We start from the raw sequence: 24,715 nt of genomic DNA, 5'->3' as shown, positions 1-24,715 counted from the left end.
ACCCTCATTTTCCTGATATTTGTCAGCTATATTCTGAAAACAAATCAAGCAAATTCAAAGTACGAGAAGTACGAACCTCGCTCAACCTCATACCACCTTGAAACCACCTTCAAAGTCAACCATCCAAAACGGCACACCAGAAATACGATATCGAACAATCCAGCAATTAGATGTAAGGTTTCTGAAAGAGCAAACGCTCCGACCATTTAGTAGAGATCGTCGTGCTAAGTGGGGCTCTGCCAGCCGCCGCTCCAACGCTAGTCGCTCGTCTTGTTTCCTGGCAGCAAATTGCCAGAAAACAGGAAGACTGTTGAAGCATTCAAATGTTCCTTCTGGACAATCTCAGCAGATTGAGAATTATCGTGAAGTTCTTGAACTGGAAAGCAAATATGCCGAATCTTGGAGAATTACCGCAGTATCTGTTCTGCAAATCGCACCTCAACCATATTCTTTCATTCCATACACTCCTGTCTGTTAACAATACAAGCGGCAGCTTCAATTTACGCCATGGGGCGTCCATAAGGAACATCTTCGAAACCAGTATTTCCAACAACAATAGTCATAAAAGCTGGGTTTCCGAGGATGGTGACGGACACACCATCAACAACACCCAAACCGGTGAAATTGAACTCATCGATAGAGGCTGTCCATTAACGACGAAAACCGCGGCGCTTTGAGCTTAGGGATGTTGCAGCGATATAGATTGGGGATATCTCGGGGTCTATGGGGTGTGAGAGCCCATAATCCAGTGGAGGAGTTTGGTCTCACACCCGGTAGGGGGCATTCAAATGTTCCTTCTGGACCGTTTGGCCAATGTCATCGAGTTGAAAACTATCATGGAATTCTTGCACTGGAGGTCTTGACACCCAAAAGCCGGGGGCCATGCTTGATTTCGCACCCTCAAGAATAAAGGAGCTTTCAAATGTTCCTTCTGGACGACTCGAGCAACAGATTGAAAGTTGTCGTCGAATTCTTGGATCGGAGGGGGAATATGACGGATTCCAGAGAATCTCTCCACAGCACCGATAAATTCGAGTGATAGTGGCTGTTCAACCCAAGAATATGGATGCTTTCAAATGTTCCTTCTGGGCAATGGCTTGGAGATTGTTGTGAAACTCCTGCACTGGGAGGCAAATATGGCGGTTCTTCGAGAATCTCTCCCCGGAGCCTAAGAGCTCCAACAAAATCGGGAGGTAATGCTTGGTTGTATATCCCAGAAATAAGAATAGGGCTAGTCTTAATAGCTGGCTCTTGCTGATGTCTCTTCCAGAAATCAGGATAGCAGGGGGGTTTTTTCAGCTCTAGAGGAACTTGCTCTAACAATATTAGTCGAGGATTGCTCCTTCGACTTTATTGACAATTGGCCGGAAAGAGCCAAGAAATGTAATTTGACTGTAGGGGGAGCCAAGGTCTTGAATTTCCTTAGCATGGTGCATTGATTCAATCATCATGAGGAAGAATATGGTCGATGAACAAACTGCTAGATCGCGATTGAAATCTTCCGTCATGAAACCAAGTAGCGGAGTGTAGTTGGTAGGATTCCATTAGCACGAGTTCCGAATTCAGAAAAGGAATGATAATATACCTCTCAATATCTTCTAAATCCGTCCAGATATCCCAGGAGAATAAATCACACCAAACACCACTGTGTACCTGTAAAGAGAATTAGCTACCATCGGACCAGTAATAACGGCAAAGAGACCTACCGGTAGCAAAAGTCAACCATTCCAATTTCTCCACACGATGAATATCACCCAAATCATATGAAGACGCACGCCGAAGCGGCTACAGGGAACACCATTCCATTTCCTATGACTATACACAATATCTACAGGAGTAGTAATGATAGATCTTCTCAAACCCCCACAGTCCCTCAGGACACCCTCCCCTGGTAGATTTGTGAGAGGTGTAGTTCCCATTTCTCACCATTTGTCCTTGAATCTTTCTTTAAAAAGTCGAAAGAAACCACCCGTCTTCTCGATCTTTCTGTCAGCGAGAGTTGGCGATATTGCCTCCTCGTCATTTTTCTCCATTGTCATGTCTAGCTGAAAGTATATTAGTATCTTTGAACAAGATAGAGGTGTGATGATAATATGGGATACAAGTACGTACATTGAATCGCCACAAGAAAGGTGCATCATCAACAGATTTTGATGTCGGAAGAATAGAAGGGGCAGTACACTCTGAGAGTAGACTGGTCTTACGAGAAGATCCAGGGACTCCTCTAATGGCCGGAGCCAAGGTAAATTGCCACTGAAGTGTTTTTTTTAAATCGATAAAGAATCTCGAAGGAACTTCAAGATACCGGGTCGACTACCATTTCGTAAGCATGTATTCATATCAAGAAATCCATCATGGTAGTGAACTCGGAATTGGAAAACTTACAGATGAGTGTCGTGAATAACGGGAGACAGAAATTCTATGCAGAAAACTCGATGCATTTCTGAGATGTTTCAAACCCGTTCCATAGTCTGTTCATCCATCGATGGCTTCAAGAAGACTGTTCATTTCTCCGATCCCATTAATTTCCTCTTCATTGACATGGCGTTTTATTCCATCCTATCTAAAATCAACTTTTCACATCAGACAAAAACTGAAGAGCGAGGAAACTTACCAACTGCTCTGCCGAAGGGAGACAGCCAGGTGTCGATGTCTGGATTGACCAGACCAACCTTCTTTATGCCATGATATTTGGATGGGTTAAGCTGGAACATTGGTTTATAAATGCCAACCCAACCCAGCCACCGTAGATAAGGCACCCTTACATGCGTTTAAAAGTCTCGGGCGGGCGGCTGGGTTGGGCTACCAGCAGATATTTCATGGCGAGTAGACAGGCGTGGAGGTTGTGACGAACTCTTGGGAGTGACACCAGGATTAAACGACCAAGTTTTGGCGACGGCAAGCATGTGTCTGTTGAAGTGTTAGTGGTTGGTAAGTCAAGGAATTGGGTAAAGAAAAAGCTTACATTCTCTGAATTTCGTTGTGAATACTACCACCAGCACGACAAACACAAATCTAGCATTATCCCTTACAATTACAACTATTGAAGAGTTGGATCGTTCGCGGTGAGGCGATGGATATGCGATGCAATTATCACGGATCACATACCAGAAACAAGTATCACCTTCTTGACATTCTTTCAACACTCACAGCAACCGGTGAGTAAAGGTAAAATATTTTGCCATTGCAATGAGCAAACCACTAAATTCTTCCTCGCATTCAATTCGATATTATCACTCGTGCCGAGAAGTTTCTCTTGAATGTGTTGTTCAGTATTGTTCAATACCTAACCCTTATAAAAAATTTAGCGAGTGCCTACAATAAAATAAAATAAAGATTCAAGCACATACCATGAAGAGACTTCCATCTAACTCCTTTCAATCATTCACCCACCCGGCCTTGCCTCTTTATTAGTATCAGAAGCAGCACCGCACCGCACCGGGTGAATATGAAGGTGATTAGCAGTACATTTTGTTTGCCGACCTGAAAGCGATTGATGCCGTGAATCAATGCTGTGTTGATCCTGAGGACACATGTAGGAATCAGTGTGCGTCAATGAGAAAGATTCATCAGCACGGGGAACACCAACGCTTACCTTGGCAAGGGTATGGAGTGCCGAGTTCATTTCGACCTCCATCGTTCCATCTCCGGAATCATTCGGCTATGCCGTCCAAACCGGCAATTTCTCTGCCAAACAGGAAAGCAAAGGAGTAGCTCCATGGAGATACTACATTGATCGAACTTCCCTCGCAGTACTGATTCTATTTTTAGTAATGAGAGGTACTTGTTAGAATTATTTACGTACTGCTGGATCCTGAACGTATGAATATCTATCATTATAGGTTCTCGGTGTGCTTCTGCCAAAACTCAAAGTTTCGATCTTGTTGAAATGGTGTCAGAGAAAGCTTGAAGACGATGAGAATTTGTAGTCACGAGCTTGTGTTGACTTACAGCTCTGCCTGTGTGTGGCACACATCATGGCGACGCCTGGGTTTTGGTTAGCGAAGCCCAAAGACAACAGAGGTAGTTATTACTTACTTCTTCACCTGATGTGTGCTATCATCGGCAGATAAATTGAAGGAAATGGTGTCAAATGGCGAAAGCCAGAGTAATTCTGCGTCGTCGCCTTTGGCAGGATCGGTGCTCAAAAGTTCAAAAGTTCGAAGTTTGATCTAGCAGCAACTTCAAAATTAGACAAGAAAGTTCACAGATCCTTGATGAACAACTCACCCACATCAAGACACCAACAGCAATCCTCGGATCTTGCAGATCCAGCAATCAGCTCATCGTTTCTTTGCCAGGAAGTAACTGGATAAGAAGCTCATTCCTATTTAATCATCGCGTCGTCAGTATCGTATCATGAATATCAATTAAAGAGAACTGCGAATGAAGAATTAAAAGTGCAGCCTATCGGCGCAGTGACACAAGTGAGTTTAATCACCTGTAACGCAGATCCAAGTCTCGAACTTGGGAGTTAGAGTTGTAGTTGAAGTTGACGGCGACTTAAGGTACGAAGGATAAGTTGAAAGGCACGGAGAAATAGAGAAAGAGAACTTACAATCCTTAAAGAAGAAGAAGAACCTATTGATTCCAATCCAAGGGGGAAAAAATATCATTATGTTGTTGGCAACCAAAACCCAAGTCAATTTATTGGAAGATCGTTGCGTCAAAGTCAAAGAAGTTGAAGTTGGAGTTGCAGTTGCAGTTGCAAGAAACAAAAACGAAGAAAAGAATCACAAAGCAAAATAAGAAGCACTATCTAGTTTCTCAAAATTGGATTTGTGGGAGCTAATCCCACTTAGGACGCCGAGACACTAAGATGCTCGAGGATGTGGGTTGTAGGTTCTGGATTTGAATTTGTTGTTTTGGTTTGCTTAGTCGTTCGAGTGGTGTGGTGGGATGGGAGTGCTTTATTTGGATAGTTGAAAGGGTTATTAAAGGAAATTCTTTTACTAGGTGTGTGAATAAGGCTTTTGTGAACTCTTCTTGAACTTTTGGGAACTTATAGGAACTTATAGGAACTTTTTAGTGTAGACGTATTCGTTTGTTACAATTCAACTGTAAGAGGGAAGTCATTTTGATATTTCATGCCAGAGGGGTTTTCCATAGGAACAAGCAGAATATCTACCTAGGTAATGGATTGAACAATGTGATGAATGTTTGCTTGTTATACCTTTTCTTACCTGGGTGGTCACTCGAAACTCGGCATTTGCATAGACTCCCATTGACTTCATTACTATAGCAATCTAGTATTCTATAATTCTACGTCGAATAGTTGAACTTGATCTAGGTATGTATTATGAAACATAATCTTATGACTGAATTGGGCGGTTATGTTAAACACTCCAGTTAGAGCTTTATGAGGGAGCAGGTAACTTAACCGGCTGTGCAAGTCAGAACGAGTTGAATATCTCTCTTAGTTAAGCATCATGGTTGAGCTGCGTGAAGCGAGTGGAGAATGCAATCAGTAGCAGATGGCTTAGATTGATATCGAATAGTTCTGATGGAAGGTTATTCTAAGAGCCAACCTCAACGGCTCTAGTCGCTACCTGAACTGGGTTTCGAAGACTCGCAAACTTATTCCGCTGATTAGACTCTTGAATACTCACAGCCTTCTTACTCTCCTTCTCTTCCGTCTCCTTGACCTCCTTCGCTACCTTCTGACATCTCGCCATCTCTGCCTGCGCTTCCTTAACAGCCTTATTGTAAAAATGTCCTCTAGCTGTAAGCTCAACATCCTCCAAATACAGCGCAGCAGAAAGCGCCATAAACACACGCAAAATCCAGTCTTCGTTACTAAGCTTTAACATATCCTTAACAAAAGTAATTACAGATCCTAGAGTGCACAAAGGCGCCTTGCCAACCATTTGAAATCTCTCTAAGGCTATAATAGCTGGCTGTGCACACTCTTAAGCATAGCTTACGAGTATAGACTTGACTGCCTGGCTAGACAGCTTCTCGCCAGGATAGCAAGCCTTTCTCGCTTTCATGAAACTGTTAACGAAGACAGCGCATAACTCTATAACTTGGCTGGCGCCTTGTCCACCAGCTGATAAAGCCTTACAAGCTGCATCGCCAACAATAATAGCGCGATCAGTATGCCATCCTTTCGCGACGCCTTCCTCAACGCCAGTCTTAACAGCAACAACGCGGTTCTTGTAAATCCCTCCAAACTTGAGCTTTGGAGTGACCTGTATATAGGCAACGCTTTGGCAGAGAGCCTCGGCCTCAGCTTCGGTGTATCGTGGGACCTGAGAAAATGGGACGTTCTGGCCGAGGTTCTCAAAGACGAGCCAGAATACAATCCCATCTTTACCTGTGAAGCCGATGACTGTTTGGTTCTCTCGGTAAACGGCAAAGCGCTCACCCTAGGCGATGCCTTCGGTGGGCGCTGACATGCCATAGACTGTGGAGCAGGCAACACTAATGTCTGGTCATAAGTTAGTGGAAGTTCACGATGATCAGCTTGACACATAACTCACAGTCATCTGCAGTCAATTCTTCAGGAATATTTGAGTCAATTTGTATGCGGACAGTGCTTCGCACGCCATCGGCACCAACAACAATGTCTGCTGTAAGAGACAGGCCGTCGATTGTTGTGACTGTGACATAATCGTCACTCTCCTCGATTGAAGCAACGCGTGCTGAAGTTCTGACACATTCTGTGCGCTAAATGTGACGTACTATAATAGGTAACAACTTGCAACACTCAACAAAGGCAATAGGATATCCGATCCTAATTTATACCCTATTAGCTAACAATCAAGATAAACAGAATTCAATTATACCAACGTTTCACGATGTTGGCCCATAGCGTTAGAATCATTCATCAGGTTGCCCTTGCTATCATAAGAGAATCACTTCTCAGGTGGTATAGTAGCCTCCTCAATGTCCTCCAGAAGACCGAGTTGATCTAGGATGCGAAGTCCATTTGGCTACAGGCCAATACTAGCGCCTCTGTTAGACTCGAGAGTATCGCGACTCTCGAGGAGGAAATAGCTGATGCCGAGTTTCTCAAATATCAGCGTGAGAGTGACTCCAGCAATTCCTCCTTCAGCAATCATGACCTTATAATGTTGGGCGGGTTTGGCCATGGTGATAGTGAGATGGAGTAGGATATGCTTTGAATTACAACTGCCTCGGTTTACAACCTTTCAGAAGGGATAGATCAAGCTATTATGTCCTCTAGAGTGGTCTGGATTATTTAAATAGGCAACGCCTCACTAGTGTAGCTTATACATAAGCACCAGCTGAAAATATCTGAACTATAAAAGTCGCCTCGTCCACGCATTGCGATACGCATATCTATCGAAGGACTTCGGACTTACAAAACGGGTAGAGCACTGAAACTTCTTAGCTATCCACTATTGCAGTTGTATTCAAATGGAACCACTTTAAAGACCTAACAAGCTCTATTGATTTCAATCTTCTGAGCATCATCTCAGCAGCAGCAATTCAATGTTATCTTCCTTGTCTTAAAATTTGCCAATCGAATTGCCCAATATGGTTTCAAACGGCATTTCTAACGGTACTAATAGCGTTAATGGGTATGCTGCTTTATCCCCCCTGGAGGTCTTAGTTCAGGATCTCAACAAGAACACCATTACGTTGAATTGATACCTCCGAGCCAACAAACTTCCCGAGCCTAGCTTCGAGCGGGATACACCCATCATCAACTTATCACCTGATGCTCCTGAAGAAGCCCAGATTGCTAAGGAGAAGCTTCTCGATAGTGCGTTTCAAATCTTTCAGCTTGTCTCGGGCCCTGGCGAGTGCTTGCAGAATGACATCACAGGTGTAGGTACTCCCGATACGCAATGCCTATAACTTTGAATAACAGTTATAGTACTATTATATGGAAATCCTCTGATGGATGAGCCACTTCAAGATCTTCGAGCTTGTACCCCTGGAAGGCAAGATCTCTTATAAAGAACTGGCTTCCAAGGCTGGTGTATCTGAGCTGCGGCTAAAGACCCTCGCCCGCATGGGTATGACAAACCGTCTATTGCCGAGCCTGAGCCAGGTTTCATCGCGCACTCAGCTATCTCCGCTGCTTTGGTGACAAACACCCGATTCTCTGATCAGAGGGCCTGGATGACAAGCATCATTGCCCCAGTCATTGCGTCTATGGTTAACGCTCATGAGAGATGGCCTGATAGCACTGCTCCCAACAATGCAGCTTTCAATGCCGCTTTTAATACTGATCTCCGCATGTATGAGTACATTGCCAAGCAGCCTGATGTTTACAAGCTTTTTGGTCGTGTTATGGATGCGATTGCGACTAGCCCCAAGAGTGACTTGAAGCATCTTGTTAGTGGCTTTGACTAGGTTGGACTTGGCAAGGCCAGCGTTGTTGATGTAAGTCTTGTCTATTTCTCCATATCCTATCATGTAACGGAAGCTAACTTGTCTCGCGAAAGATTGGAGGCATTATTGGACATAGCTGCGTGAAGCTAGCCGAAGCCTTCCCCGACCTCAACTTCATCATCCAAGACATTCCTCACGTCGTTGAAGAAGGCGCCAAAGTCATCAAGGAGAACAACGAGGCCAGCATCGCCAACCATATCCAATTCCAAGAATACGACTTCTTCCAGAAGCAACCAGTCGTCGGCGCTGATTTCTACATCTTGCGCCAGATCTTTCACAGCTGGGACTTTTAGAACTCTGTCAAGATCCTCAAGAACACTGTTGAGTCCATGGGTCAGCAATTACACGTGCTGATCATGGACTTTGTCGTCCCTGGGCCTGGCACTGTCTCGTCTGTGAATGAGCGTGTTCTTCGATCTCGCGATGTGGGTATGATGCAGCTGTTCAACTCCCTTGAGCGAGACCTCGAGGGCTGGAAAGCGATCTTGGAGGCGGTGGACTCAAGGCTCAAGATTAATGCTGTCAACACGCCTTATGGTAGCTTCATATCGGTGATTGATGTTGTTCTAGGGTAGAGGATTAGTAGATTTGGTTATACGACTTTAGTTACTTGATCAAGATTAGAAATACGATAAAATTGATCCAACTTGTTCATTCCTATCATTTCTCGAATTTTTTCTGTTTATTCATATTATGGATTTTGTCTGCTCAAAATTATCGCGAGCATCGACGCACAACAATCAAGGCTTCTGCGCCATTCGGCCCAGCTGAAAAGAATCGTGCTATCAATGTTAGTAAATATCATTTGCATTAATATCTGTACAGTAAATAAGTTTGAGTTTATTATTGTCTGGACTTAATTGACTGACAGGTTGTTAGACAATTGCAGGAATTGTATGGTGTCTTTTTGAGACAAAAAGTAAAAAGTGATAAAAACCAGCTTTTTAATGTAGATTGCTAGTTTTTTAATATAAATCGCTAATTTTAGATATAGATTACTAATTTCAATTGTACAATCACACAATCGCACAATCGAATAATCGCATAATCGTATTAATGATTTTTTTTAGAAATTCTAAAAATTTACATATTTAGAAATTCTAAAATAAAATCAAAATTTAGAAATTCTAAGAACTTATTGATTTTTTATAGAAATTCTAAAAACTTTTCTTTTTAGAAATTCTAAAGACTTTTTTATTTTTTAGAAATTCTAAAAAAATTATTAGTATGATTATACAATTAGTTATGTGATTGTGTAATTGTGCGATTATATAATTATATAATTGAAATTAGTAATCTATATTTAAAATTAGCGATTTATATTAAAAAACTAGTAATCTTTATTGAAAATCAGTAATTTATATTAGAAACTAGTAATCTTTATTAAAAAGCTGGTTTTTGTTACTTTTTGTTCCAAAAAGACGCTATAAATGTTGCCAAATTTGGACATGACAGGTTTCAGGGGTTGATCAGAGGCAACCAATCGCGAGTCGTAGTTATGCGATTATGCGAGATGGCGAGGCTCCACATTCGCGTCTTCGGGCTGGTTATCCGAGACTTGAGCGAACAGGAATGATCGCTGAGGATGACGCTGAAATTCGGAATTCCAAACGATTACTGGCGGTCATCTTCGGACCTTAAATGTGAGTACATAGATGCTGATATGTCAACACACTCTGGTCCACCGAAACAAGCTCCAGCTGCCCTACCATTCTACTGTACTGTATACCACCTTCACTGACACCCTCCATCCCTGCTTATCTCACTTTGCACCATGTCATCTCCACATTTCTCCAAAGTCCTTGTCTTTGGTGCCACTGGCGAAGTTGGCTCCGCCGTCGCACTCGAGGCCCACGCTCTCGGCGCCCACGTCTTCATCGCCCTACGCGACACATCCAAGCACAACGAGTGGATCTCGCCCGATCAAGAGCGCGCCGCAGATCTGCAGCGCACCAGTGCCGACTTAACCGACCTGGACTCTGTGAAGCAGGCCGTGCACGAGACAGGCGCCCAGGCTGCCTTCATCTACGCCGTGCGCTCCAAGGACACGTTGCGTGGTGCCATTACCGCCCTGCGCGACGCTGGCATCCAGTATGTCGTGTTCCTGTCGACCAGTCAGATCAGGACCGCGGGCACCACAAAGGGTGACATTCGATCCATCAAGCCAGACCACTTCATCCCATGGCAGCATGCGCAGGTTGAGATTGCGCTGGAAGAACTCGAGGTGCCACATGCAGCGGTACGGGCGGGCTTCTTTGCGAGCAACCCGCTGCGAATTTACCTTGATCGATCTTCGGAGCCTAAACAAGTCAATTTGCTAGCTCCAGAAGTGCCGCACGATCCCATTGACCCGAAGGATATTGGGCGTGCGGCTGCTGCCGTGTTAGTCAGTCCGCGGCTGTACGCGAGTGGCTATCAAGGAGACCCCAAGAAGGATGTTGTGTATCTTAGTGGACCAGCTTTGCTCTCTCAGACTTTGCAGTGGGAGATCATCAACCGAGAGCTTGTTGCTGCTGGTAAGCCTGAAGTCAAGGTGAATCATATCACGGTTGAGCAGTACCTTGAGAATCTGGCCAAGCTTCATGTTCCTGACGTGGTCGCCAAGTCTCTAGCCAAGTCCATGGTGGAGACGAGGGCACTATATGCTCCTGAGGACTATGAGAAGTCCCGGGGTAACGTTGAGCTCTTGACAGTCCGCAAAGCTACATCATTTGACGACTTTGTTAAGAGAGAGATACCAAGGTACTTCAACTGAGATGTTGAGCATCAGTTTATATCAGCACTGGGATCGGCAAAACATATCAATTTATATAGATTAGCACTTGCTATTTAAGTCAATAAACACATATTACTTATGTATTTCTATCTTCAGTAGACTATCTATGAGAGGATTTCTTGTTGGTGGTGTAATGAAATCGAAGCTGTAAGATGTAATTGCTAGATGATTTAATTAATTAAATCTTGGTCGCCCAAGATCAAACCCCGCCAGAGATGAAGCTCCATGTTCAGCATCAACCCAGGGCCATTCCGGAATCATATCCATGAAAAGACCTAGAGTTTCCGTGCCAATTACTCTCTGTAGGGCATCTGACTGGCCACTGCTGTCAAGTGGCACTGCTGCCATGCCAGGCAATGATACTTCTGAAGCTGATGTAGAAGGCGGTGTCTGCTGCAGCTGTCCATACCAATTGTTAGAGTATGCTGGTGTTGGATACTGCGAGAAAAGTCCCGGTGAAGGAGAGTACAGAACCGGATCTCTTCTCTGAACTCTACGACCAGCGTTTGACGACTGCCCAGGAGTAGTCTGCTGTATTTCTTTAACATAGCGAGCTTTAGCCATGAGCCTTTTTATAGGACGCCACAAGGCAAGGCGAGTTTCATCTTGTCTGCTCTCATCGACTCTCCATCCCTCGTATACTGCCGTTACGCAGTCCCATGCCTGATCACATTGTGCTGATTGAAGTCGAGCGCATAGCTCAGAGAGAACAAATGCCATGGCACCCCATTGGATGTGAGTTTTTGAGTACCATGTGAATTGTATTATCTCTTTGCTCGTGAGAAGCATTCCTGACACTTCTAGTATCTTGATTGAAGTTTGGAAGAGCTCATCGCGCACTTTGTTCTCCAGCTGGCCTGCGGTGTTGGGAGTGGGAGGGAATTGGTTGCTCTTGTTTCTGCCATCGACGTCCTTTTCTCGTGACACTACTGAGTACTGAGTAATAAGCCAGAATCGTCCAAGGATGATCTGTGCCACTGCTGAAGAAAGAAGTTGAAATGGTACGGAAGTATCACAGATAGGTAGATATTTGTCCCGTAACCGAGTTTCCAATTCCTGGATCAGAGACTTGGGAGAATCAGAGGCATCATCTACCCTTGGGGTACCTCCATCTTCTGATGCTTTGCTCTGCTTGTGTCTCATGCGACCCAGCTTCAGACCTGTCTGTATAGCCTCACACCTGACCAACGTGAGCGTCATGTCAGTCGCATGGTCCCATCTTTCAGATGGAGGCTCCACCATCTCAGGTGACAAGTCAACATCATTAATGTGCAACGGGGGCTTGGTATCTGTCACAAAACCTTGGGCAATAGGTTCATTGCAGTGATATTCTGACGAGCGGCTATCGATGATGCAAATCTGCCACCATAAACGGCGGCGCAGTTCGGTCTCGAAAGGCTTTAGCCCGAATATGGTGCCATCGCGATGGAGACCCATGGTCCTTGCGATATGGAAGACCAGAGATGTGAGTGCCCATGCAGCACGTGAGTCGTCTTCATTTGGTAGAGCAGACAAGAAAAGCACTGCAGCTTGCAGCATGGTCATACTCTGAGTACTGAGGAGGTTGCCTTGAGCGAGAGCCTGTTCCACCGCAAACCGATATCTTTCCAGGGCAGCTTCACGAGTCTCGTCCAGAATATTCAGACATTGCTCCAGGTTAAGACTGATGACAGCCGAATAATGAATAGTGAATAACAGGGTCTCGGTATGCTTGTCGACTGTGCTCAGAGAAGCGATGGCATCCCAGTAGATTCTTGTCAAGGTCGGCATGTGAAATATACGGACCAGCGGCGCGACATTCTCACTGAATGCGGCAAAGAGGGTTACAGCTTGTTGTAGTGAGGGATGGTAATGGTACAGAGGTGAAGCAATGGCGCGATAGCCAAAAATGGCAGCATTCAGTCCCAGCTGAGGAGATGACGGTGAAGTGGCGGTGGTGGTGGCGGATGAAGAGATGGAAGGCTCGTAGCCAGCATCTTCACTAGCAGGCTCAAAAAGAAGATCACGCAGGTCTTCAACCTACAGATGATTTCAGCCATGAGAAAGGAGAGCAAGAAATAATGGAGGGACTTGCCTCATTTGAGAGAGTGACCCATAATGCGTTGTTCACATAATAACTCTTTGACTCACTAACTTTGAGACGACTAAAGTCTTGCTCAAATGAATGACCTTCAATGTCTTGCGCAGTTGGTGGGGCCTGATCGTTATTCTCTCTGGCTATGTAACATTTAGAGACAATCTGCACTGAGTGAGTGAATGGATACATTTGACTTACCGGCTGCGCCGAACTGTCCCATGATGTTCTCAAGGCGGGATAAACGTTCTGATAATTGAGGCGCAAGGCTACGTTTTGGCCTCTTGGGTGCCCTGCCTCGACCGGGAGGATAGATGCAATTGACTTCGGACCTTATACAATTAGAGCATTGGGGGAACTGACGGTCGCACTTGACTCTACGTTGGCGACAGTGGATGCAGGTCCGCACTTGGACGTGCGAATGTGCCAAGCCTGGCATGGAGAGATTTCGCAAAGTAGAGTCCATCTTGCTGTGACTGACAAGAGCTGTCAAGAAATGATTACCCTAGAGGACCTGTGTCGGAATAGAGGTTGGAAACTGTGGATTAGTAAGCACGTAACGAACCTGGCTGATATTTGTTATAGGGCATACCACAGCATAAACATTCCGCAATAAGCTAAGCTTATTATATAATGAACTAGAGTATTGCTCAATAAACCAGGTTTCAATATATTCTAAATTGTAACTTAACAAACTGAAATCAGGATATTATATAACAAATATAAGCTTTCAATCTCTAAAATTACAGGCTTTGAAATACTAAGATTATAGGCTTTAAAAGCCTAAAAATTTTGAAATTTTTTGAAATTTTTGAATAAAAATTTAAGCATTTAAATTCTAAAATTATAAGCTTTAAAAGCCTATAGTTACTTTATTTTTATCTTGACATAAAACTAATTCATTATATAATGCTGTCACGAGGTGACACTAGCCCTTCCTGTCTTGTCCTGTCCTGCTATATATGTGAGAGTAAGATAGAGCTTCCAGTTCTATCTCCTAGTCTTTTGGGCTTTTTAGCTCAGCGGTAAAGCTTCTGAATGCTCCCAGAGGTGGTCCCGTGACAAATGCTCTGATTCCAATTTATTAAGCAACATTCTAATTCATTACACAATAAGCTCAGCTCAGCTCATTGCATAATGTTTGTATTGCAGTATGCCCTATTATATATTCGTTATGGGTGTGTGGGATGGTTTTGCCCTACTTACACCCACCTGAACGTTTATCTGTCTCTTCTGGAGAGACTTAGTCAGTTAGTTATGAATGAATGAAGAATCCAATTGTTTTTGCCTTGTCTTATTGTTTGTTATTTTCTAGAAAACCACAGTGTTCCCGACAACCTGGGAATTTCGTGTCTTGGCAGTCTGAATTACAGATTGAACGGACGTAACTGAGCGATGCCGCGTAGAAGGTCGCAGAGAACTCAAGATCGGGCGAGTGAGGCAGCAGACAATTGTGCGAGATGATGCCCCGCAGATGATGTTCAGTGCTGCTACCGGTCCGGCAGTCGCATAACTTATGCGAGATGCGCGAGTGAGCGAGAAAGCGAAACCCCTCCGCGAAATTGGCCATTACGAGCGTCAAGAAAAACATATGATAACCTTACTAGCGCTGAGAGAAAACATGATAAAGTCCCGTCAATAAATCCGCAAAACGATTCTCTCCTACAGAAACAATCACTGAACAAGAACTTTGCCTTATCTTGATGTCTTACAGTACGTGTCTGATCTGATCTAGACTTGCATCCATACCCCGCCAAATTACGGAGAGACGGTGGCTCCACTGAATCATCTGACAGCGATGAACGAAACCGCGGAAGAGTCCAACATGGGTGTCAAACAAGAAGCCCAATTGGGCGATATAGTCAACTTCGAGGGAGACTCCGACACGCTCAACCCCCAGAACTGGCCCATGAGGAAAAAGGTCTACACGACAGCCCTGTGGGCCCTGACTACGTGCTGGATCACCTTCGCCTCCGCCATCTACTCGGCCGGCACAGCAGAGATTGCCCAGGAATTCCATGTGTCATACGAGGTAGCCAACGCGGGGACCAGTCTGCTCATTTTCGGCTTCGCCCTTGGACCCATGCTCTGGGCGCCTCTGTGCGAGGTTTACGGTCGGAAATGGCCTGCTCTCGCTGTAAGACCCCATTGTTGCTGTTACTGTTACCGTTACCTGCATAAAGTACCTACCGTTATGGACCTCGCTAACCTGTAGTTCCCTAGCCCTATTTCATTAGCGCAGCTTTCGCCTTCGGCACTGCGAACGCCAAGGATATCCAGACAATCCTAATAACAAGGTTTCTCGCTGGCGTCTTCGGCAGCTCACCCATCTCCATCACGGGCGGCTCCATCATTGACATCTGGACCCCACGCCAGCGGGGCACTCCCATGGTGTGCTACGGCATCACCATCGCCGCGGCGCCGACCCTAGGCCCTATCATCGGCGGCGCCTTTATCACGAGCGGCTGCGGCTGGCGCTGGACTGAGTACCTGACGGGCATCGTCATGATGGTCCAGTTCGTCCTAGACGCCTTCTGGCTAGACGAGAGCCACGCTGAAGTGCTTCTCACACGGAAGGCCAGCCTCCTCCGTCGGTCTACGGGGAATTTTAGTCTCCACGCTAAGGTATGTGAGATCCCGTCCGGCACATAATCTTCCCGCTTATGGTGTCCTTCTGTGCCTGATATCTTGGCTGAAACACAAAATTACAGTGGGAGGAGACTAGCCCAACGTTCAAGAGTTTACTGAGTACCTACCTTGTTCGACCGTTTCAGATGCTCCTGGATCCAATCTGCCTGCTGCTTACGATCTATACCTCTTTCGTCTATGGTAAGCGCTACAGATATCCCCAGCCATTTTCAACGTTACCTGCTGTATTACCTTCCCAAACGTTGCTGACTCATGGGACTTTTTACTAGCAATCCTTTACGCGAGCTTAGAGAGTTTCGCTCTCGAATACGGCCGGTTCCGAGGATGGGGCCCCGTCGTGAGCCAGCTTCCCTTTCTGTCCCTCTTAATTGGCTGTCTCTTTGCCGCCGCCGCCAACATCTTCAACAACATCTATTACGGAAAGAAGCTCGTTGCCAACAACTTCAAGCCTGTTCCTGAAGCGAGACTTCCACCAATGATGGTGGGCGGATTCGCCTTCTCTTCAGGTCTTTTCCTTTTTGGCTGTAAGTCGCAATATTCACTAGCGGAACCGCCCCAAACTTGCATGACCATGATAAAATTGTGGAGATGACTTGCATAGACGACTGACCCGTTATCATCATCTTTCAGGGACCTCGGTTGGGCACGTCTTGAGCCCTTGGCCATCCATCATCGGTGTTTTCCTCATAGGGGTTGGCTTCACCACCATCTTCCAATCGTCCCTCCAGTATCTCGTCGATACTTTTACGCGCTACAGTGCTAGCGCTATTGCGGCTAACACTTTTGTCCGATCCATGGCTGCAGGTGCTTTTCCTCTCTTTGTCTGGCCCATGTATGAAAAGATCGGCATCGATTGGGGCAGCACTATCTTTGCCTGCATTAGTGTGCTTCTGCTGCCAGCTCCGTTCCTCTTTTTCAAATGGGGTTATCGGATCAGGGCCCGTGGCGAATTCAGCAAGCTCTCGACCTATTAAGACTACCAAGGTTACACAAGTAGCCCTGTCATGGCTGTTTTGATCCAACATGCATATTCGAATCGCGGAACCGAGGACATGATGAGCTGATCTTGGGCGTTGTCTATTTCGTCATTTATGAGACACCAACATGCGTGAAATGGCCATGGATACCGGCTTAACAGGTGTCCCCAATATTCAACGCCACTCATTGCCTGAGAGCCCTCTTTGTTTCAGTGACCTTTTTAGAGATAAACAACATCGTCGGATTGAGTTACAATAGAACCCTAGTAATTTCCACTTAACATTCACTCTACCTTTCGGCAAGCCTTCTCTCCAATGTGATGCTACCATACCATGACGCTGACTTGCTGCCAAATACGTGCTCCGCGATGATAACATATCGCATTACGTGTTCTAATCCTGAATACGATATACCCTGTTTATCGTACTCTAAACCGCACTGATCAACCTGCCTTGTAAAGTCTAGCCGAAACCTCAAGGGTATAGATGGTTGCATCCAGTTCAGGTGCTGCCAAAATGTAACCGTAGATGGCCTCAGTAACGGAGCGAGGTGAAGTGAATTCCAACCCAACCGTAGGCTGAAACAGGATTGAGAATAGTTACGAGCTTCGCGGAGAGATGGCCAACAATTTTTCATTAGAGCTGAAGGCGATATTACGGAACGAAGTGATGTGCGAGTAAGGATGACGAAGGAGTCTGTGACGAAGCTACTAACCTCAAAGAGGCTTATTAGTTTTGCAAAACGTATTGTCTTTTTGAACAAGAAGGTACATCCGAATTACATGAGGATTATATAGATGGAAAGTAGTATCCCGGCTCGTTATATCGAAAATTGCAAATTTTTGATAAGGAGGTATTGTCAGTCACCAGGGGACGAAAGTCATATGGGAGAATTGAACGAATTAAGCTGATTGATTGCTAGCTAAAGGAGTGTAATTCTAAGCACATATATATAGGCCAGCGGAAGTGAGATTCCGTATGAGATATTGTAATAATGCAAGGGAGTATGGTTGTTCTAGACAGTGATTCGGTTCTAAACTGTGGCGTTGTTCCACACAGAAACACGATCTAGCCATGATTCAGCCCAGGAGGTCAACAGGTATTTATACCTCCGCACTCGAACATAGTGAGAGAGAAGTCCCCTTTTAGCAATCTTTGATTACTTTAATATTGGTATAAGGGAGACGATAGGATATGGGACGATCTGGTCGCAGCCAGACCATGTCCTCCACCCAAACTCAGATGCGGAGGTCTATTCTATCCTTTAACATTGTCTTAACAGACTCGACTTTGCTTGCCAAATTATCCATATGCGCACCTTTATACCCCATTATGGCGTGGTCCTTAAATACCTCCAAGAGCTCTTCATATGCCAATGGCGTTATATCTTGACCCCTCTTCGTTGGCCCTGCTGAGAACGGGCACCCGCATGGATCCGCTTTCTGGCATCTTCGCGTAGTGCTCGCATAATCAGAAAGGCCGAGCATATCCTCCGTGGAGCGGAGAGCAACCAGCATCAGCTTGACAGCTGTGCCAAGCCTGTTGCTCACCTCGTCCGTAAGAGGCAGCCCACTGAGCTGCAGCGTCTTTAGCCCAGCTGCATTGTGCGACAGAAGTTCGCCGGTAAAGGCAGGGAGTGTCATTCTCAGGTAGGTATCAAGATGAGTCAACACCAGATAGTACAGGTGGCGCAGGGAGGAGTAACAACTCACTGCCAGCATTTTTGTGGGTGCATCCACGGGATCCTTGAGGCTGTGGGATGCTGTGGAAGACGGGGGTGTGATGGATTGAAGGTCTGCATAGCAGCTGTAGCTGTTGAAGGGAGAAACTGAGGATATCGAATCACGCCTTGATACTCCAGTCATGTCTTGGGTAAATGCTGAGGCTGTGTGAAATAAGCTTGTGCCTTGGGGGATGATCTCTACCGGAGTCCGAGCAAGATGCAAGATGGTGCCAATAGGATATTCGCAAAAGTTGAAGCTGTGATGCTTAGTCGCATGCGAGCTGCCTGTAAGAATAGCCAACGTCCGGTAAATATCGACCATGAGATTTGACAGTCGAGTGATTGGCAAAGCCCCATCAATGTCGATGCTCCCGTTGGTCCGGGACTGCGTATAATCGTGCATGAAGGGGGGCGCTATTCTCGTAGATGAATTCAACGCGCTATTTTGCTCGAATTTGGGTGTAGTGGGCTCAGTGACAAGTCCGTTACCAAGAATCTGGTTCGGTACTACATCGAGCATGGAGCACACATGCAGCCCACTCGCGCTCGCAGATGCTACGCCTGACGATGTCTGTGCGAAGTTGCCAAATGTCATTGTTGACTCGTCCAGTCGGACTCCAAAGTCCGCGGTGTTCAGCATGGCCCAGATATCTGGCGAGCCTGTCTGTATAAGACGAGTCGAAATTGTCAAAGTTCGCTTCTTCGCCAGAACCATTTGGTGGAGTCAGAAGACCCATTTCTCCCTCGCCAGAGCTGCCCTCTGACTCGAGGTTGTTCTGGCGCTTTGGGCGGGCTCGTTTGCTATACACGCATTCAACCTTGGGTCTGATACAGCGGGTGCACTTTTGCTGGACGGATTTGTCTTCTGCATTGACGATGCATTTGAGCTTGTGGATTTGGCAGCGATCACATGAAGCTCGCACTGAGGGGAAGTTATACGGAGGCATGATTTTTTGGTCTGGGGGAGAGTAGGCAGGGTTGACCTAGTGACTGGGCAGTAAAGAGAAGGGTGTGTCCTTGGTGAGAATCAAGGTAGATTGCCAAGGCTTTTGATTGGGGAGCCAGTGCAGTTGGCTGACTCGATACTGTACCGAGCCAGCAGATCAGATGAATCGGGACATTGGCCCAACTAAGGCTTGCGAGTCTTATAATCAGATTACCTCTACTCTCCTCCCCTCACTCTCCGCTCATCTCTCCCCTCTCCCCTCCCCACGCTCTATCCTCTACCCTCATCCATCTTCCCCTCTCCCATCCTCCCCTCTCCCTCTCTACGCCCACCCCACCTTATTTCCATCCCTTCTTCTACCCTCTGTCCCCTCTCATCTCTCCCCTCTCCACGCTCTATTCTTTATCCTCTATCCTCGACCCTCATCCATCCTCCCCTCTCCCATCCTCGCCTCTCACACACATCTCCTTTTCCAAAAAGGAAGAAAGGAAGAAAGAAAGAAAGAAAGAAAGAAAGAAAGAAAGCAGCAGATACCTACTTACTATACTAAGGAAGACTCCTCTACTCTCCCCCTTTCTCTCTCTTACCTCCCCATCAACTCTCTACCCCTCTAACCCCCTTCCCTTCTACCTTCTCCTTCTCAATTTTTCAAAACAACATTTACATAACCCCTAGCAATCACTAATTATAACATACACACATTACATCTTCCATTCATCATGACTTTACATCACATCAATACTAAAATCACTACTAAGTCCCTACCCTTGAGGTTTTCCATTTCCTCATGAGATTGCATATAATTTCAAACTCACATCACAAACATAATGATTAAGCAAAGATGAATATTTTGAAAATCATAATTTTTCTTTCCTAATAGATTATTCCTGCCCAATAACAAAGCACCACCGAATCATAAACCACAGACACCATATTTAATCTTGTGATTGAAATCTCCCTTGCGAAAAATATCATCACATATGATCAAAAGTGGCAAAAGAAAATTAAAGAAAAGCCTCAGAGGAAAAGACGTAATAGAAAGGAAAGCAGCGAATGAGATAGATTCCATTTCCCCCCTCCCCAAAAATACGTTCAGTAAAAATCCCAAAAGCTCCATCCATTTCCCTAAATCCATCCGCTATCCAGAGCTTGTTTGTGTGTCAATCTTACGCCTGCCTTATTCGTGATAATCATCCCCAATCCCTTCGCCATAGTCACCCACGTCCTTTCCACTTATTTATGTAGTCATCTTTACCCCAATACAATCTGCTAGGTGATGCATTTACTTCTTAGATTCTGATTCTTGCTCGGCAAGGTATTCCTCATCACTGGCATCGAGAATATCGTACTCCTCATCAGTCATGAATCCATCCTCAGCCTCATCATCTTCGAAGTTTTGGTTGAATTCCTCAAAGTCATCATTGAAGATTTCTTCGGAAGTTGGAACAACCTTTGGTGATGGTTGAGCTTGATGAATGCTTGAGATTGGAGATTCCTTTTCAAGCTTTGGGAAGATCATTTGACTACCCTCATCTTCAGGTACGTCGCGAGTTTCTTCGACTTCGGATGAGGCTTTGGTGGCAAGTTCTTGCTCATCAGCTACAACCTTAGGAGTTTCAATCTTGGCAGTCTCAACCTTAGGAGCTTCAGTCTCAGTAACTTCAGACTTGATGACTGGGGTTGGCTCATTGACAGTAATATCACACCAAAGTCTGTGACCAAATTTATCACCAGTAGGAGTGGTAAGACGCCAGTATGAAATGAAGCTACCAGCACGGTTTGGAGTTCTCATCAAGACGGTGAATCCGTATTCTTGGCCAGGAGCAACTTCAGTGTAACAAGTCGTGCTCTCAGCAGCACTGACAAGTTCATGAACGCTGGCTGGGTGTTCAGGGTCAACAGCACACATGTTATCGCCACCGACGAATCTAACACTGCAACCTGCAGGCCAAGATGTCTTGCCACCATTGCGGAGATACCAAGTTTGTTCGAAAACTGAGTTTGGTGTCATGATGGTACCATCAGCGACTGCATCACGAACAAAGTGTGCAACCAATTCCTCTCCAACAGGAGCTGGAGCTTCTTCAGTAACCTCCTCGACAACTTCCTCCTTAGCCTCAACCGGTTCAACCTCCTCAGCAACAGGCTCAACCTCAGCAACAGATTTAGCCTCAACAACTGGCTTAACTTCAGCAACGGTTTGAACTTGTGTTGCAGCATTACTGGATTGAGTTGGGGTGGTCTCAGTTGCCTTTGAAATTGTTGGAGTAAAGCGATCACCCATTGGTGCCATGGGTTTACCATTTGGATGATCACCAAGAGTCGTAACGCTAACATTGCGAACAGGTGTCTTGAACTTGATCAAAGGATGAGTCTTGTTGTGAGAGTTGGATGGACTGGCCTCACAAACAGCACAGAAATCGGTGTCGTGGCAGACAGCACATTTGTAACGATCTCCAGTGATATAAGCGGGAGAAATGTTACCATCATCATCCTCGGAGTGGTGCTTGTGTTTGCACAGAGGCCCATCACAGAAAATGCCATGGTGACGAACTCTGATCGCTTGTTGTCGAGCACCGGAGCGGCTGACAGGTTCATAGAGAGGTACAAATCTGTGACCTTGGTGAATGAAGGCAGCATTCGCAATGCATGCATCACAGTAATCCCAATCTGGACAATCAAGGCACTTGTGACGAACACCAAAGATGGTTCTATCACATCCATCACAAATAGCAGAGTGAGAGGCGTTACGACCTGCGGCGAGAAGGGCAGAGGCCATTGGACCAAAGTTAGCATCTTCATTGACGAAAGCGAAAGCGTGCTTAGGGTTGTGACCATGCTTCAATGATACATGGCATTGGATACACAAATCGAAATCTTCACAATCGATGCAAGTGACAAAGTTCTCTTCGGACAATTCGGAGATGCAGCTGTTGCAAGTGCGAGTAGGAACCGGTTCCTTCTCTTCGACTGCGGGAGCGACGAGAGTGACCTTCGAGTCGGAGAATTGAGGCTTAATATCTCTGTAGCCAGAAAGTTGTTTCGGGGCGAGCTTTTCGGTTGTGCTGTGAATGTATTGACCTTTATCGACGATGCGTTTGATCAACCAATGATCACCATTGCAGGTGACTCCAGCATCGTTACACTCTGGACACAAGTCAAAATCACCATTGTCACAGGTGCTGCAATGGTAGTGGATGTCTGGGATCGAGACGCTGCAACTATTACAGTAAACCGAGAATGAGCTGACAACAGGTTCTGGTGACTTTGAGCTTAATGGAGCCTCATCATCAAGAACTCTGTCCATCAAGTAGGCCGGAAGTGGCTTCGTGTGTCTGGTCGCTGTCTGGTAAGCAGCATGGTTGTTAGAGACAGCCATCTCATCAAAGGATTTTTGTAGGGAGATAATGGCTTCGATTTGCTCTTGTACTTTGGATTGCACCTGGACAGCGGCAATTGACTCCTTGAATTGAGCTTCTGCTCTGGCCTCTGCTCTGGCCTCTGAGTCGAAAGCTACGCTGCGTCGGGCGTTAGGGATCTCAGTGGTTGATGGGGGCGGTACGGGCATGGTGACTGGGGGAGATTGAGATTGTGCTACGACAGGCTTGGCTGAAGTTGGCTCTTCATCCTCGACGGAAGCTGGCTTGGGCAGGACGGGTTCTTTGTCCTTGATGGTGACCTTGAGTCTAAGCTTAAGCTTAGCCTTGGCAGCACGATACAATTGTTTGTAGACTGAAGGATTGGTTGCATCGAGGACGATGAAGGCAGCAGCACTATCGGAGTATCTCTCGAAGGTGGCCTCGGATGTTGCAGGGATGGCAAGGAGGAATCGAAGCTATGTAGATGATCATGATTAGCTCCAATATTCAAATGCTTCCATCGAGATTTATCGTGATTAACGCATGTAATATGTTTGCAGAATCAGGAAGCTATGTTTGTAGATAGATGGATGTTATCACATACCTTATCGGGCAGAGTGCTCGCCCCGAGATCACGAAGCGGAAGCTTGAATCTTCGATTGCTACCCTCAATATTGATCTTGAGGGTAACCAGCGTATCTGGAGTCGGGGCTGTCATGGACGCCATGATAGAAATTCACAAATCTGTTGAAGGGGATGGTTGTCAGTAGATGAGCAGGAGGGAAGAGGTGATAAGAGGTGATAAAGTGATGGAGTGATGTTGAGAGAGCGGTGACCCTGCAAGGAATGATGCCGGTGCCGGGAGAGCGAGAAGGGCAGGAATCGATCGACTTACTTATCTCTCGTATGGACCCGATGGAAACTTTTGGTTTGGATACGATAGCTTCCAAGAATCGAAGGATTCGATGATTGTAGACACCGATCAAAGAATCAACGGATATTCGATTGATCGGTTATGGATTATGAAAGGGAATGAATTGTTGGAGGGAAAGTGGATTGATGGATGCGTTTTTGATTGATGTATGTTGTAAGATGTATGTTGTAGGAATGGAGAAGGTGTGGAGAGGAGGATGTAGGCAGGTAATGTAATGTAATATGTAATATGATATGCAAGATGGAGTGTAGGTAATAGCTTATAAGGGTTTGGGGTTAGCTTACGAAAACCAGGCAGAGGGAGAGAAAGCCAATGGCCAGATCAATAAGCAAGGCTGCCGTAGAAGGGTACGTGGAAGGGCCTGTGGTGGGTGGTGGTGGTGCTGGTTGTCAATGGGTGGGTGAATCTGATCAAGATTGATCATGGGTGATTGTATGGGGGTTTGTTTGCCTCTTTCTATGTGGTTCTCTGGTGGTGGATAGCGATGATGATGGCGATGGTAATGGTGATGGTGATGTTGATGTTGATGGATTGTACTCGTCAATGATGGAATATGCGTAAGGTCAACCTCTAACCAAGCTCACTATAACCAAGCTCACAAGAGATTCATTTGAATCATCGCCTGCTTCTCATCAGTGTCTATTACCACACACATACAATAAATACAGTCTACAGTCAAAACATAATTATTATTATTATTATTATTATTATTATTATTATCATCATCATCATCATCATCATCATCATCATACTGCATTACATCTTCCTCAAATCGCCATCCCATCCATCCATCCCCCTCACAATCAATAAATACTCCCTCCAGCTTTCCACTGCCGCATTCTCACTATGTACCGTACTCACTACTCACTCACTACTCGCTACTCACCTCAAACCCAATCGATATCCATCC

At 45.6% G+C, this 24,715-nt stretch overlaps 7 protein-coding genes across 8 annotated transcripts; 3 read left to right on the top strand and 4 right to left on the bottom strand.

Moving 5' to 3' along the window:
• Positions 1 to 5,184: 5,184 nt before the first annotated feature.
• On the bottom strand, positions 5,185 to 7,457 carry Bcbik2. Its single transcript, XM_024695227.1, has 3 exons — positions 6,793 to 7,457; positions 6,483 to 6,736; positions 5,185 to 6,430 (listed from the first exon to the last, which is right to left on the bottom strand). Exons 2-3 carry the CDS (start codon positions 6,486 to 6,488, stop codon positions 6,020 to 6,022), a joined length of 417 nt encoding a protein of 138 aa, XP_024551020.1. The 5' UTR covers positions 6,489 to 6,736; positions 6,793 to 7,457; the 3' UTR covers positions 5,185 to 6,019.
• A 27-nt stretch (positions 7,458 to 7,484) lies between these two features.
• On the top strand, positions 7,485 to 9,358 carry Bcbik3. 2 transcript variants are annotated; one of them, XM_024695225.1, is made up of 5 exons: positions 7,485 to 7,547; positions 7,650 to 7,801; positions 7,973 to 8,310; positions 8,421 to 8,606; positions 8,661 to 9,358. In XM_024695225.1, exons 1-5 carry the CDS (start codon positions 7,504 to 7,506, stop codon positions 8,940 to 8,942), a joined length of 1,002 nt encoding a protein of 333 aa, XP_024551018.1. In that variant the 5' UTR covers positions 7,485 to 7,503; the 3' UTR covers positions 8,943 to 9,358. The 2 variants fall into 2 exon arrangements, with proteins under 2 accessions (XP_024551018.1, XP_024551019.1); XM_024695226.1 differs by having other exon boundaries at positions 7,485 to 9,354.
• A 402-nt stretch (positions 9,359 to 9,760) lies between these two features.
• On the top strand, positions 9,761 to 11,188 carry Bcbik4. The gene has a single exon (XM_001546147.2). The coding sequence runs from the start codon at positions 10,142 to 10,144 to the stop codon at positions 11,120 to 11,122; it is 981 nt and encodes a 326-aa protein (XP_001546197.1). The 5' UTR covers positions 9,761 to 10,141; the 3' UTR covers positions 11,123 to 11,188.
• Positions 11,189 to 11,246: 58 nt separating this feature from the next.
• Bcbik5 lies at positions 11,247 to 13,773 on the bottom strand. Its single transcript, XM_024695224.1, has 3 exons — positions 13,419 to 13,773; positions 13,218 to 13,360; positions 11,247 to 13,162 (listed from the first exon to the last, which is right to left on the bottom strand). Exons 1-3 carry the CDS (start codon positions 13,681 to 13,683, stop codon positions 11,318 to 11,320), a joined length of 2,253 nt encoding a protein of 750 aa, XP_024551017.1. The 5' UTR covers positions 13,684 to 13,773; the 3' UTR covers positions 11,247 to 11,317.
• A 452-nt stretch (positions 13,774 to 14,225) lies between these two features.
• On the top strand, positions 14,226 to 17,126 carry Bcbik6. The gene is made up of 5 exons (XM_024695223.1): positions 14,226 to 15,354; positions 15,441 to 15,842; positions 15,929 to 16,046; positions 16,136 to 16,390; positions 16,497 to 17,126. The coding sequence occupies exons 1-5, from the start codon at positions 15,016 to 15,018 to the stop codon at positions 16,838 to 16,840; spliced, it is 1,458 nt and encodes a 485-aa protein (XP_024551016.1). The 5' UTR covers positions 14,226 to 15,015; the 3' UTR covers positions 16,841 to 17,126.
• Positions 17,127 to 17,759: 633 nt separating this feature from the next.
• BCIN_09g05320 (hypothetical protein) lies at positions 17,760 to 19,816 on the bottom strand. Its single transcript, XM_024695222.1, has one exon. It carries the CDS (start codon positions 19,279 to 19,281, stop codon positions 18,082 to 18,084), a length of 1,200 nt encoding a protein of 399 aa, XP_024551015.1. The 5' UTR covers positions 19,282 to 19,816; the 3' UTR covers positions 17,760 to 18,081.
• Positions 19,817 to 20,363: 547 nt separating this feature from the next.
• On the bottom strand, positions 20,364 to 24,482 carry BCIN_09g05310 (hypothetical protein). Its single transcript, XM_024695221.1, has 3 exons — positions 23,767 to 24,482; positions 23,476 to 23,615; positions 20,364 to 23,347 (listed from the first exon to the last, which is right to left on the bottom strand). Exons 2-3 carry the CDS (start codon positions 23,596 to 23,598, stop codon positions 20,795 to 20,797), a joined length of 2,676 nt encoding a protein of 891 aa, XP_024551014.1. The 5' UTR covers positions 23,599 to 23,615; positions 23,767 to 24,482; the 3' UTR covers positions 20,364 to 20,794.
• Between the last annotated feature and the right edge of the window lie 233 nt (positions 24,483 to 24,715).

This window comes from Botrytis cinerea, chromosome 9, assembly GCF_000143535.2.
Source record: "Botrytis cinerea B05.10 chromosome 9, complete sequence".
NCBI lineage: Eukaryota > Fungi > Ascomycota > Leotiomycetes > Helotiales > Sclerotiniaceae > Botrytis > Botrytis cinerea.
Note: the sequence above shows the minus strand (reverse complement) of the source record. Positions and strands in the feature narration are given on the sequence as shown.

Coding starts and splice junctions, on each gene's coding strand:
- Bcbik3 (XM_024695225.1), top strand. CDS start 7,504: ATGGTTTCAAACGGCATTTCTAACGGTACTAATAGCGTTAATGG. Junction 7,802..7,972: donor GAATGACATCACAGGTGTAG/GTACTCCCGATA, acceptor CTGCGGCTAAAG/ACCCTCGCCCGCATGGGTAT. Junction 8,311..8,420: donor AGAGTGACTTGAAGCATCTT/GTTAGTGGCTTT, acceptor GTCTCGCGAAAG/ATTGGAGGCATTATTGGACA.
- Bcbik4 (XM_001546147.2), top strand. CDS start 10,142: ATGTCATCTCCACATTTCTCCAAAGTCCTTGTCTTTGGTGCCACTGGC.
- Bcbik5 (XM_024695224.1), bottom strand. CDS start 13,683: ATGGACTCTACTTTGCGAAATCTCTCCATGCCAGGCTTGGCACATTCG. Junction 13,361..13,418: donor GGGACAGTTCGGCGCAGCCG/GTAAGTCAAATG, acceptor AATGTTACATAG/CCAGAGAGAATAACGATCAG. Junction 13,163..13,217: donor GGGTCACTCTCTCAAATGAG/GCAAGTCCCTCC, acceptor AATCATCTGTAG/GTTGAAGACCTGCGTGATCT.
- Bcbik6 (XM_024695223.1), top strand. CDS start 15,016: ATGAACGAAACCGCGGAAGAGTCCAACATGGGTGTCAAACAAGAAGCC. Junction 15,355..15,440: donor GGAAATGGCCTGCTCTCGCT/GTAAGACCCCAT, acceptor GTAGTTCCCTAG/CCCTATTTCATTAGCGCAGC. Junction 15,843..15,928: donor ATTTTAGTCTCCACGCTAAG/GTATGTGAGATC, acceptor ACAAAATTACAG/TGGGAGGAGACTAGCCCAAC.
- BCIN_09g05320 (XM_024695222.1), bottom strand. CDS start 19,281: ATGGTTCTGGCGAAGAAGCGAACTTTGACAATTTCGACTCGTCTTATA.
- BCIN_09g05310 (XM_024695221.1), bottom strand. CDS start 23,598: ATGGCGTCCATGACAGCCCCGACTCCAGATACGCTGGTTACCCTCAAG. Junction 23,348..23,475: donor CGAGCACTCTGCCCGATAAG/GTATGTGATAAC, acceptor TCATCTACATAG/CTTCGATTCCTCCTTGCCAT.